Source organism: Salmo trutta, chromosome 13, assembly GCF_901001165.1.
Source record: "Salmo trutta chromosome 13, fSalTru1.1, whole genome shotgun sequence".
NCBI lineage: Eukaryota > Metazoa > Chordata > Actinopteri > Salmoniformes > Salmonidae > Salmo > Salmo trutta.
Window position 1 is genome coordinate 50,858,486 of NC_042969.1, and position 14,600 is coordinate 50,873,085.

At 45.5% G+C, this 14,600-nt stretch overlaps 1 protein-coding gene across 1 annotated transcript in view; it reads right to left on the reverse strand.

Moving 5' to 3' along the window:
* Positions 1–8,535: 8,535 nt before the first annotated feature.
* Positions 8,536–14,600, reverse strand: part of LOC115205965 (Down syndrome cell adhesion molecule-like protein 1 homolog) — a gene marked incomplete at its 5' end in the record, with an annotated part of 52,015 nt that continues 45,950 nt past the window's right edge. Inside the window, 1 exon segment of the mRNA XM_029772422.1 lies at positions 8,536–14,471. Within this exon segment, the coding sequence (XP_029628282.1) occupies positions 13,960–14,471 (512 nt within the window).

Here is a 14,600-nt window from a genome sequence, read left to right on the forward strand (position 1 = left end):
TGGAAAATAGATCCCTTCTAGCTTTATTTTTTATGATGAGCACTTTGGTTACCTCAGCAGGTTAAAGTACATGCTTGAAGAGAACAACAGCTTGCAGAGATTAGAGGCACATAGGTTAGCGACAAGGATTACAGAAGAATACAATGACTTTGTGGGAGAGAAATCCGCGGTGGTGGCAGACTTCTCTGACATGTACATCACTGAGGTTCTGGAAATCATTGACACAGCGTTAAAGGCAAAGCCCATGGAGATTAGGTCTGCGTTTGAAGTCAATCTGAAGGTTGATCTCTGTAGTAATGCTTGTCGTGACATCCAGGAAATGCACGACCACTATGCCAGGGTCAGAGATTTCCTTGTGTATCTAAATGGGAGGAAGAACAGATTCCTGGGGGTGTTCATTTACCAGTTCTGTAAGCGGGACCAAGGTTACAGGGTAGCCCAGGCATTCACCACCATGGTTCTCAAACCGGCAGCCCTGGACTACATCTACAGCCCTCTGGGCATTCGATTATGGAGGAGATGGTGAGTGGTGATGATGCCCAGCAGTACTTCTCCCCTCAGGCCTTCAACTGCAGCCTCCTGGAGGAGTTGATGCAAGAGGATTGCTTTGAGAGCTTCCTGGATTACCTACTGTCCCACGAGAACTTCAGCCTCAAGAGGATCCAGGATAGAGTGGTGGAATATCTCACAGGAACAGCCATGATAGATGAGTGGAGGCAGCAACGCCTGGGAGAGATCGTAGGCAAGATGGAGGCAGCTGTCAGCCAGACATCAGAGGGTGTTAGAGGGGTGCTGAGTGATACTAAGCTGCTGCTGGAGAAGGTGTGTCTGACCGGTCCTGCTTTGTAACGTACCTGCTGGAAGCATTGGCAGAGATGCGTCTGGCACTATCGCAGCAGTTCTCTCAAAACACAAACATCATCGAGATCCTCCAGATCCTTCCCATCAAGCCCCAGAACAGCCTCTTCGACAGGGTGTGAGGGTGTGAGAAGCAATGCCCTTTCTGCAGGGCCCTGTGCGAGGCAGGTGAAAGCGATCATGAAGTACACAAAGCTCTTCTCCATTGGCCCAAGGGCCTGCTCTCCTACACTTGTGATGATTCTGCCTCTCTGTCACACAATACCTGCCCCTCTGAAATGGCCAGAGACCGGCTGTTTCAGAACAGGGACACAAACGGCAAGTGCTGCCCTTACATGGACTACCGCTACCTCTACCCTGACTGGAGCATCCCCCAGAGGACCCCAACAGCCAGATGCCCAGTGCCTATTGGAGGTATGTGCTGGTGAGGTGCTGGTGAGGTGCTTCAGGAAGCATGGGGTGAAATCTCTTCAGATTACCTCAACAAATTGACAACTAGAATGCTGAAGGTCTGCAAGTCTGTATTTGCTGCAAATGGAGGATTCTTTGACGAAAGCAAAGTTTGAAGGACAAAATTATTAATTAAAAATCATTATTTATAACCTTGTCAACGTCTTGACTATATTTCCGATTCATTTTGCAACTCGTGGAAAACAAGGACATTTCCAAGTGACCCCAAACTTTTGAACGGTAGTGTATTATATATAATACACCAGAGAATGCGTTCTTGAACATGTGAACTTTCATGTGCCATAATTACAAACTTGTATGTGATCCATAAATATGAATTCAAATGTTAAATTACAGTATGAGCCTAGTTTAGCGAAGGAGAAAGCACTTAGCTTTACCGGGAGAATGAAATTTCTTTCCTAGCTAGTCATTATTGGCTGAGATAATAGGGTGGTTCGTCCATGCCGAGAGATGAGTCCTGATTGGTCTGTCACGTCACAGGATTCTGTCTATAACAAAATGGGGGCTTCCCTGGTCAGTATACAGTATCGATCATCTTTGCTACCGCAGATTTTTGAAAAGATATAGCTTATAGCTTTGGACAACAGGATAAGTGTTGCTACAGCTCTCAAAAACAGTGCTGCCCTGAATTTAGCTGGGTTTAACCTTTTACTGCGGTGGGCTAAATCAGGGTCACACAGAGTGATTCTTGATACTCTTATACAAATCTACTTTGAATCACATGGTTATGGGCTTAAAAAAAAGAAGACACCTGTTCCATGTCATATATAGAGTTACATGTCTTCAATTTTGAGTTTACGTCCCAATATTACACTTTATATACGTCCCTGGAGACTGAAATTTAACAAAACAGTCTGACATAGAAACACCGGATTTTCGTTGTTTAAATGTTTTTTTGAAATGGATGATGACATTATGATAAATACTAATAACATTCCACATATGAGGCCAAAATGGGCACTTTTGGGTCATTGACTGCAGGAAAGGGCTACCTTAGATTTTTGGTTGAGATGGAGAAAGTGAATCCTTCACATCAATTATTAATCTGTAGACAAACTGGAATTAAAGTCAGACCAAGTCAGTGGGGCAGATGGAGCTATCCAAGTAGAAGATAAATCTCCTTCGAATGTTGATATTTGGTTGTGATGTCTTTTTGAGTGGGTGAACAAAGGTTATAATCTCATTGATCAACGTCGCAATCAAATATTACCCAATTATCCACATTGAAATTAAGTGCTGTGCCCAGTGTTGTCAACCAAACACAATCAAATATCACTTTCAAATACAATAAATTGCCAATTAACTTATCGACAAGTTAACAAATTGTATGTTGGATTCACGTCTCCAACTCAACCAAAAACAAATTAAAAGCTAGGAATGGGATTAAGCCAGTGGCTCTGATGGAACTATACAAGCAGTAGTAGATGCATTTTATTTGAAATGTTGATATTTGGTTGCATTGTCAACCAAACACAATTTGATATTACCTTTGTAATACAGTAAAATAGCCTAAAGTTAAGACTATCTTCCAAACAAATGTAACATTCAACCTTAACATGAGTAACATGGCCATATTTTGAGGTTGCTGTAACTATGCATTTCTTCTTATAAATTCACCTCTTTTATTTAACTAGGCAAGTCAGTTTTGAACAAATTCATATTTACAATGACGGTCTAGAAACAGTGGGTTAACTGCCTTGTTCATGGGCAGAACGACAGATTTTTACCTTGTCAGCTCGGGGATTCGATCTTGCAACCTTTCAGTTACTAGTCCAACACTGTAACCACCAGGCTACCTGCTAGGCTACCTATATAAAGCATGCATAGGTCATTGCAGGCATGTGGAGATCTTCAGAATTGCTTTAATAATCTGCACAGAATCTCGAACGGCATTGATCACAAGCACCATCTAGTTTTGATGTAATCTCAACTGCAATCCAGGTAATTTTTTGTGCTATTAGCTGAAGCACAGTGATAACACCTTCATCTGTTGTATAAACAAAGAAAATATCTGACATTGTAAACCCATTTGAACACTGTTGTGCTTTTAAATGGTTGAAAGCGTAGTGATAGACATTTTGATGACAACTAAACCAAAAATCAGACATTGTTTTGTCCATTGGAATTTTAGTTGGTTGAAAGCATAGTGATAACACATTGGAAAAACGCAACAAACTTTTTGATGTCTTTTTTTGAGTGGGTGAACATACGTTGTAATCTCATTGATCGTCTCGACCAAATACTACCCAATTATCCACGTTGAGACGAAGTGGTGTGCCCAGTGTTGCTATGTTCAAGCTCAATCTGTTCACAAATCCCTGGCCACTGCGTCGTGTACGCTCTAGCTGCTCCTCACCTGTAGCATAACATCTGACCCCAGGCAGTCTGGCATCTGCTAGACCAGGATGCCCAAGCAAAAATGTCCATCCAACAACCCCACTACGAATGTAAATTGGCCTGTAGGACTTAACTTATTGACTTTCGTCCCTATGATAGATGATGTTTTGCCACCTGTGTTGGCTAGAGAATATAGAGCTTCCCTGACTCTCAAGGAGGTGAGGGCACACCTGAGGGATAAACGTAGTGCGTAGAGGATTACCGCCTCTCTATTTCTGTACCACAAAGCTCTTTATTGGTCTTAGCCTGCCGTGGCAGAGAACGTGTGTGTGTGTGTGCATGTGATTTTGTGTGTGTGTGTGTGTGTTTTCCATCTACCTCCCGCACCTCCTGCAAAGCACACTCCACTGACTGTTTGGATCTATCAGCGTGTACATGATCTCTCTCCCACGGCTGGACTGAGGAAATAAGGGAAATAAGCAGTATCACAGCGGGCCTATCCCAGGCATTAAGGAAGAGTTGTCACGATGATAGTTACCATGCTAACAGCTATGTACATGGTGGTCAGAGTAGTAGAAAAGGTAAGCCCATGTCTATTGATAACTTTTACATGCCGTTAACAGCTGGTCCAACTCGTGGAGTTAGATATGCATTCTGGAGACCATTCAATCTGTATATTTGACTTTGTACCACTTTATTGCACATTTGATAGGCTTTGATAAGCTTCAAGCTGCTAACTGTTTAAATAACGTCATCAAATGTCCTAATGGAATGCCCGAAAGAGTTGTCCATGTATGTAATATCTATGGTGCTACGATGCTACATTTAGTTCATCAGGATTCCCATCAGCCATTCCTATGTCAATGCTGAGCATAAATATCTTAGATAGCTTTCTCCACAGTGAGGGCTTTTAATTAAAAAACATTGAGGAAGTTGTCCTGATTAGTGTTCTGTACGTGTGAAAAGGAGAGTGAACTGATGGTCAATACTCAACTTGATCTCATCATTTCACTTTGGGATTTGATGTAATTGGATGAACACACACACACACACACACACACACACACACACACACACACACACACACACACACACACACACACACACGCGCAAATGTAATCCTTTCCATGTCTATCCCAGATAGGAGTGCGGTTTGCGCGCAGGGATCCTCCCTTGCCTTTCATGGTGACCCAGGCTCTGCCCTGGCAGGTGCACCATGTGTCCCAAAAAAGGAGGAGCAGCGCAACAGCTGAGGTCAGTCCCTCAAACATTCCCATCCGCCATCTGCCACCACCAGCACCACACCCCTAACACCACATCACCCTCCCTCAAACATTCCCATCCGCCATCTGCCACCACCAGCACCACACCCCTAACACCACATCACCCTCCCGAAAACATTCCCATCCGCCATCTGCCACCACCAGCACCACACCCCTAACACCACATCACCTTCCCGAAAACATTCCCATCCGCCATCTGCCACCACCAGCACCACACCCCTAACACCACATCACCCTCCCGAAAACATGCCTCCAATGTGTCATGACCTCACAACTGAAACAACCACTTAGATTTCAAGCCATTTCGGATACCTCATCGTTGGGTGTTTTTGATTAGTTAACGTCGCACACGACGTGCTTCTCGCCCACTGCATGTTCTTGAATTAGCTAACGTTGACTGAGTACCTCGGCTCAACATCCAGCCAGCAGGTATTACAGCAGCAGTGACGGCTCAGGCTGGGACTGGGATTAAGAGTAGGGTGTGGGGGATGGTAGCAGTGTACAAGAAAGCCTGTAGAGAGAGGGCCATGCTATCTGAGAACTGTTTCATGAGAAACAATGGAAAGAGAAAACGAAAGTTACGTGGACGCAGTCAATAACTTTTGGTATTACAATAACAAGACAGAAGCAGCCTTTGAAAAGCCTGACCTCAAATGACTTAAGCATGGTTGCTGTCCGACATGATGTAGGCCTCAGCTCAACAGGTACAGGCCAATAGGTACAGTAGACAGACAGACAGACGAGCAGGCCAATCCCAGGCTTCACCTTCTCCAGCAGGCGGTACCTGTAATCCCTACTGAGGGGATTTGTGTGTGGAGGTAGTGCGTGTGGCTCTGCTATTGGCCAAGGCAACACAGTTATGTCAAGAACATGTGCAGCTGTAGCTGTGTGATCTCCGATATAACAAACTTAACAAATGTACAGGGGAATGGAGGTATATAACGGACTAGAGGTATCTGACAGTGCTAAGTATAATTTCCCCAGACATTTATTACGAATAAGGTAGTGAAAATCTCATGAAATCATTATGTTTGAAGGTGCCTACTTTTTGTTAGTCTGCCACACTCATCGGATGCGATAGGAGGCGCCAAAGTCATTCTGACACAGAGAGACCAAAGCGTACCGACAGAAGGATGTACTGCATAACTTAGCCTTTTCAATGCCATTGCGATGACAGAATTACACCACGAACAGCTAGTTAACAACACATTTGGAGCCATCAACGCACAGCATTTTTCAATGCCTCCGGGCCACCCATTATTGTAGTGCTGAATCACACAAGCGTCAATTACCAACATTTACCGAATTGGCAACTGAAACACCACTACAGAATGACATTCGTTACATGACCTTAGCTATGGGGACACATAGCTGCCTGTCTGCAAGTCGGGCTGCCTTGGAATGGCTTGTGAAGAATGAAACGATCACGTTCCAAACATCCCAGCTCTGACGTTTGCACTGAGCAAACAGGAGGTGGACAGTGAGGCGTTCCTGCAGCAGCCGAGCATTTCCTGTGTGTGTCTGTGAGCGTGTGCGCGTGCACGTGTGTGTAAGTGAGAGGGATGTAACCTGCAGTTGCTGGTGCTACATCATGTTTGGTACTTATAAATTATAGGCAACCGTCAATTCTGGAAGAAAATAACTTGTTATAATCCAATGTTTGTCAACGAAACAAATGTAAACGAACACCGTATAGCCTCAAAACATGGTTAAAACTATACTTTTTACATAACGGATGGTCAGTCCTCGCATCCATAGCTCTGTCTATGAATTTGAGAGTGGTTACTTTTCTCCAGCACTAATCCCCTCAGCTTTTCACCAAAATAGTTGTTATTGTTTCAACTGCAGATTACCCCTTTAACCACTTTTGTTTCTGCACTGTTTTTTATTGTAGCTTCTTTGGCAGTTTACACTGTATTCTTGTTTACAGTACGATGGCCCGAGGAGGAACAGCCTAGGAGTGTTCAGAAAGAGTGAGTATGAGACCAAACGATGTTTAAAAGAGTGAAATGCGCACATCTAGAAAACATTTCCCAGGTAATGGACCCGAGAGGAAAACATGAATGTATATGTTTTAATTGCTACACTGGTATGCTGCTCACACAGTGTTTTAATGGTTTGACTGGGTCTTCCTCATTACAACCCAGTTACGGGTCGAAACATCATTTTCTCTTTAAAACACTTCGGGGGCAGTATAGGAGTGTGTGGATTTATATTTTTCTTATCTATAACACCGAACATTCCGTGGCAATATATCTATAACAACGAAGTAGAATCGCTTACCCACATAGAGGCTTGCTGAAAGTCTACATTACTTCATAACCCCTAACGTTACAAACCACTTGTGCCTTACTACTTATGTACTTGCTACGTTGCTACACACAGTAAATTCGGACCTCTTCCCCAATACAACGTTGGCTGTTGCTGTTGCCACTTTGGCTGTGCCCTGTCTCCTGACGTGCAATCGGAAAGACTCTGCGTGCAGCAACGGGTGTGCAGCGGCACCCCTCAGCCCCACCCTGCCTGTGGAGAAAGCTGCCGCCACCATCCAGAACCAGTTCAGGAAGTACCAGCAGAAGAAGAAGGAGACCAAGTAGAAGTACACCCGCACCACCCGAGCTCTGCAAGACAGACAGACGGACACAAATACACTGGTAGGGGACACAGACAGACAGACAGACAGACAGACAGACAGACAGACAGACACCTCTCCAAAATGTAAAGAGCAAGAGGACCAAACATTTCCTCTAACTCTTGTTACCTGTGTTGCATAGCGTGTTAAGTAAAGCAAAGTAAATAGTACAGACTGACTTGACACATGTCGGACATTATACACACACTCAACCACAAAACTAACGGACAGATTACACACATCCTGTCTTATACTATGTAACTGAATATATAGATGTATGTATGAATAATATGTCCTTTATATGCTAATGTACATATGTGTATTTGTGAAGATAATTATGTGTGAAGAGTATATTTGCGTGTGTGTGTCAGTGAGCGTGTCAGCGTCTGTGTGAGAGCGTGCACATTGTACTGTATGTATTGCAGTATGTATCCTACTTCAAAGATGAATAGATGGGATTGCTAATGCAAAAAACATACACTGAACACACTCCATTAAACTCCTGAGTAATCCTGGATTTGTGTTCTTTATGTTGCTGCACTGCCCTCTAGTGTTGAAGTATTGAATTGCTCTAATTTTACATGTTGGGTTATTCCGAATGTATAATCAATCATTCTTGTGATTTTCAATAAGACTTGCTCGTTTTAGTTCAAAAAGTTTTCCATGGCAAAACATTTTTCCACATTATGTACTAATAAATACACCACTTGATCCAGTGTGAAGGAAAGGATGGAAAAAGGAAGATATGACTCATAGAAAGATCGCTTTATTGCACAAGGTGTTGGAGTACTCTTTTTCTGGTTTTGTTTGTTTTCATAGAAAAAAAAACGGTAGAGTTAAACAAGCAATTGCAAATTGAAGCAAATTTTCCATAAAAGTTTAAGAACTCTCTCTATATTTTTTAAAACGCTTTTTCCCTCACCCCTTTGTCATAAATTTGTTTCTCCATTTTTCTTTTTATACCCAACAAATAATTCAGAGCATGCAATGCCGTTTTTCCTCAACAGAAATAAAAAATGAAATAAAAAAAAGTGAACTAGAAAGAAAATCAATACAAAGCAACCAATGGCCCAAACATTTTAATCTCAGTAAAACTTCTTGAAAAAGAGGAACCAATTGTGAAAGCAATTCTGGATGGTTTTTTTTCCCCATTCAAAAATCTAATTCTAAGCAGTGTTACTATAATACTATAGTTTTCTTCATCCCTCTCCTGTTTAAAGTTATAACTTTAATCAAAGTTTACATTGTGCCCTGGTTTCACTTGGAGATGTTGAAAATAGTACTTATTTATACAAAACACTTTGCTATGTACAAGAGTCTTTAATAGTGGGGTAGCAATGCTGTTGGGGTAGGAGGTGCAGGTAGGTAGGAATCTGAGACCCCTTTGAGACCTGATATTAACATGTGTCCTGGTAATGGATCTGTGGTCACATCCGGTCACACCCAATCAAATTGGGTTGGAGTAGACCATTTGGGACAAATCTGATCACAGGACACGTTATTACCAGGTGTAACTGAGAGTCTGATTGGTCAAATAGGTGGGGCAAAGGTCAGGGTAGGGTGGGGAGTTTGACTCCTGATCCCATCCAATATGCACACAGCTTTTCCTGTGATTGGTTGGAGCTAGGGAGTCCCTGATTTCAATTGGCTAAACAGGCCTGCCCCTTCACGTGACACCACCGTGTGTCTCAAAGCAAACCATTTCAAAATAATTGCATAACCAAGGAAGGCAAAACAAAATAAACAGTACCATAATAATATTCATGGAAAGGAAAGGTTCTTCTCTCTGCGTACTCTCCCTGTCCTGTTCACTGTCTGCAACAGGCAGGGAGCGTGACTGTTGTCAGTTATGAGCAGTTATAACAGTTATATGTATGTCCGGAAAAGGAGTACTGTGCAGGGACATAATGACAACGGTAAGACACAGAGGTCACTATGCGCTGTCTTCATTAAGTTCAGTCATGAGACGTCATGGAGGTTGTCAACAGAACACACCTTCGGAAGGTACAGTACAACAGGTTACATTTGGTTCTACCATTTGTACTCTCTTAACACCTGAAGTAGGGTCATACTTCTAAGTTGGCCTTAGATTTGGGGACGTACACAATAAGAATGTGGGTTGGCACTGTGACATGGCCCACTACTGTTACCTGAATCCCCATGTGTCAGGGTTAGTTGTGCCAGGGTTAGTTGTGCCAGGGTTAGTTGTGCCAGGGTTAGTTGTGCCAGGGTTAGGCTCTAAACTGAAATCAACACGGGATGTTGCCTAAGCTATGTGACTCAGTGCTGAAGCTACTGTACCGCTCACTAACTAGTGCTTATAAACGGTTAAAGGTTCCCTGAAATCTTTCTTATGTCAGTGATGTCCCTCACCCTTTCTACAGGTACAATTAAAAGAGGGTCTTGCTGACCACAATGAATGCACTTTACCTCACTGACCACAAAAGCCACTATGACCCCAAAACTACCCCAGTGTCGTCTACTCTCCACCACGGTGGACCACAGAGGCAACTCCAAACCAAATCAACGACAGGTCTGATGTTATTAAACACAGTAACCACACTGGCTACCATGGGGTTCACTGACACACAAGCCATTCTGACACAAGACATTACAAAATGCAAATAGACTGCATTAGATTGCAACCAGTCTCACTGACTAAGGTACTACCCATCACTGGGCCTTAACTACTTCCAGTAGATACTTAGGGTTACATCCTGAATGGCATGTTTGGTGTAGTTCTGTTCCTGCACTGTAGCTACCTATGTACCTGGCAGAGGGGCAAACGACTATGAGGCCATGGAATCAATGTTCACGTCCCCAAACTCGGCCTCAGATACCATAGCTAACGCTCAATTTCATCTCTCTATATCTTTTCTTGGTTGTGCTAGCCGTTTCCCATTCTCCTCTTCCTCCACTCTTCCTCTTAACTCGCGGCGTCTTCCACTGAGCGATTGTCTCATGAGTTATATTTTCATATATTTTCAATTACGATGACTTTATATCTCTCTGCTTTATTTAACAGTTATATATTTTCGATATATTTAGATATAAATATATATGTACATATCTTTTACAACAAATATGATATATTTTTTATTCTTATATTGCGAGAGCCCTGATGTGAAACTTTCCATTGGGAGCAATACATTTTTTTTGGGGGGGGGTTCTTTGTCATGGGGCTCAGCTTTGGGTTTAGAATAAAGGAAATAAAGAAAAAAAGGAACGCCAACAGAACCCGACAATCCGCTTCAATACATTTACGTGGGATGGGGGGGCCTTAGATAACAGATTTATCCTTGAGACCACTTCATTTCATCAGACAAACTCGTGTCCACCTGCCATCTATTCCCTCCTTCCCTAAACACTTACACAGACGCTTTGTCTTCCTTATCTATCCATCTCTCCCTGCAAACCAACGGTCCTCGCTGCATTATCACCTTTGTATATTCTCCTCTGTTTCAATCTGAAATCTGTTTATCCGTCCATCTTTCTGTCGAGTTCGTCTTTTGTCAGTCTGTCTGTCCGTCTGTTGGCCTGCAGTCCGTTTGTCAGTCAGTCCCAACTATTGTCATAAATGTCTGCCTGCCTAGCAGAGTGTGCTAGAAGGTCACAGTGAGACTGTGTGGATGGGGTGGGGTATGGAGGATGGGGATGTGGTGTGGTAGGTTGGAAGTGTTTAGGTAGACAGAGGGGTGGGGTATGCAGGATGGGGGTGTGGTGTGGTGGGTTGGAAGTGTTTAGGTAGACAGAGGGGTGGGGTATGCAGGATGGGGGTGTGGTGTGGTGGGATGGAAGTGTTTAGGTAGACAGAGGGGTGGGGTATGCAGGACGGGGGTGTGGTGTGGTGGGTTGGAAGTGTTTAGGTAGACAGAGGGGTGGGGTATGGAGGATGGGGGTGTGGTGTGGTAGGTTGGAAGTGTTTAGGAAGACAGAGGGGTGGGGTATGCAGGATGGGGGTGTGGTGTGGTGGGTTGGAAGTGTTTAGGTAGACAGAGGGGTGGGGTATGCAGGATGGGGGTGTGGTGTGGTAGGTTGGAAGTGTTTAGGAAGACAGAGGGGTGGGGTATGCAGGATGGGGGTGTGGTGTGGTGGGTTGGAAGTGTTTAGGTAGACAGAGGGGTGGGGTATGCAGGACGGGGGTGTGGTGTGGTGGGTTGGAAGTGTTTAGGTAGACAGAGGGGTGGGGTATGCAGGACGGGGGTGTGGTGTGGTGGGTTGGAAGTGTTTAGATAGACAGAGGGGTCAGGTATGCAGGATGGGGGTGTGGTGTGGTGGGTTGGAAGTGTTTAGGTAGACAGAGGGGTGGGGTATGCAGGACGGGGGTGTGGTGTGGTGGGTTGGAAGTGTTTAGATAGACAGAGGGGTCAGGTATGCAGGATGGGGGTGTGGTGTGGTGGGTTGGAAGTGTTTAGGTAGACAGAGGGGTGGGGTATGCAGGACGGGGGTGTGGTGTGGTGGGTTGGAAGTGTTTAGGTAGACAGAGGGGTGGGGTATGCAGGATGGGGGTGTGGTGTGGTGGGATGGAAGTGTTTAGGTAGACAGAGGGGTGGGGTATGCAGGACGGGGGTGTGGTGTGGTGGGTTGGAAGTGTTTAGGTAGACAGAGGGGTGGGGTATGCAGGACGGGGGTGTGGTGTGGTGGGTTGGAAGTGTTTAGGAAGACAGAGGGGTGGGGTATGCAGGATGGGGGTGTGGTGTGGTGGGTTGGAAGTGTTTAGGTAGACAGAGGGGTGGGGTATGCAGGATGGGGGTGTGGTGTGGTGGGTTGGAAGTGTTTAGGTAGACAGAGGGGTGGGGTATGCAGGACGGGGGTGTGGTGTGGTGGGTTGGAAGTGTTTAGGTAGACAGAGGGGTGGGGTATGCAGGACGGGGGTGTGGTGTGGTGGGTTGGAAGTGTTTAGGTAGACAGAGGGGTGGGGTATGCAGGATGGGGGTGTGGTGTGGTGGGTTGGAAGTGTTTAGGTAGACAGAGGGGTGGGGTATGCAGGACGGGGGTGTGGTGTGGTGGGTTGGAAGTGTTTAGGTAGACAGAGGGGTGGGGTATGCAGGATGGGGGTGTGGTGTGGTGGGTTGGAAGTGTTTAGGTAGACAGAGGGGTATGGAGGAATGGGGATGTGTGGCACCAAGCGCAAATGAACGACAGAACAAAGGGTATTCTTCCTGCTTCAGGGGATTGGAGAGAATGACAGAGAGGGGCCAAGAGGAGGGGTGGTCATTTCACCCTTGCGCCTCTAATGAACAGCAAATCAACTCCCTCTCTCTGTCCATCTTCCTCGTCATCTCCAAGGCGACGCTGCCAGTGTCAATCACACCGGGCCAACCAAAGTCCAGAAGGGAGAGACCGACATGTGACGTCATACAGTGTGACATCATCGTCCCCAAACCACTGTCACAAGTAGCAAATGGACAGGAGTTTTTTTAACGCACGCCTCCGCCAAGGAGTCAGCATACAGATTGATTAAAAAGGTCCACTGCAGGTGTGTGCCAGCCACATGTATACATATATATTTACACATATACACGCACACACGCAGGCTCGTGAAGGTTCTGTGAATCCATTCTACCCTCTTTTAATGCACATGAGTTTATATATTCCAAAAGAGAAAAGCAAACATAAAAAAAATACAGTTCAGATTCATCTTTCGTATGAAGACGAATCCTGTTTTTTTCCCCCTCGCTCTGTTTCCTGTTGTCCTATAAAATAGTCAGTAACACTCTATACCGTGTCATGAATTGCATGAAAAAAATTCCCCAAGGCTCCTCCAACATGGTTGTGGAAACCACAGCCTGTGACGTGTTTGTGTGAGTCCGTACCAGGATGGCTTTGGAGGGCCAGAGACAGACACCAAGGTTGTTGGTTTATGCATAAGCACTTTCCGTGGCAATGCGCTGCTGTATGACCTCTGAACTCTCTGTTCAGAGACGTGAAAAGAAACACGTAAAACGGCCTAAAACATCTAGACAGGTTTATGTGAAACTACATCTCTTAGTACTTGGAAGTGCACATGGAAAGTATTTTGTGCATAAGTTCTGAGGTGTCTCAACAGATAATTGGAGAGAGAGAAAGAGAGAGAGAGAGAGAGAGGGACAGTGGGAGAGTGAGAGAGAGAAAAAAGTTTGCAAAAACAAATATAAAAATTATATTGAGTTTAGCTAGTTCTTTCCAGGGAAGGTAAAACAAAACAATAGAGAGAGGAAGAGAAAGAGAGAGAGAAAAAAGGCAGAAAGAAGACAAACTCCTGTGCTATAAAAGCCCAATCTGGCCCCTGCCGAGCGGCCCCTCTGGCCTGACAGTGCAGGAGTCAGGTGTGTGTACGTGTGTCTGTGTGGCCCCTAACCCTTCCCAAGGCTCCAACATCTACGCCAGTGGCTACAGCTACACCAGTGTATAAGATTTGGAATAGGCCCCGCCAGCCGCCTGCTTCTGTCTGTCTAGTCTGCCCAGGCCTGATGAGCTGCTCTCCAGCAGAGAGTCTCTGGACTCTCCCCCCGTGGCTCCCCCGCTGGCTGCGTCGGTAGCGGCTGCAGCGCTCTGGGCAGAGGAAGAGGAGGAGCCGGGCATGGTGAGAGTCCTCTGGGGCAGGGAGGAGGTGCTGGAACCACCAGACGGCCCTCCAGTTGTCCCTCCTACAGCACCACCGCTTCCACCCCCTGATGATCCTCCTGAGGCGCCGAGGCCGGCCAGGCCAGCGTGGCCCACAGTCAGAGCCTGCTGCTGCTTGGAGGAGTCCAGAGTCATGTGGCGGCCCTGGGAGTGGTATGCCCGCTGGGCCAGGCTGCGGATGGAGGCCTCGCGGGGCGGCACCACCGGGCACGGGTCACGCAGCTCCGACTGCTTCCGGAAGAAAGGGTCTGTCTTCATGTAGAGGGGAAGGTTACAGTAGTCACCTGGGATGGGGGGATGAAAGAGAGAACGAGGGAGAGATAACGATTTGACAAGCATCTTTATCAGGCACATTTGTTAAAGGTCAGAGTACCGGTATGTGTCTAAAGTACAGCAAACAACCCTGCTCACTC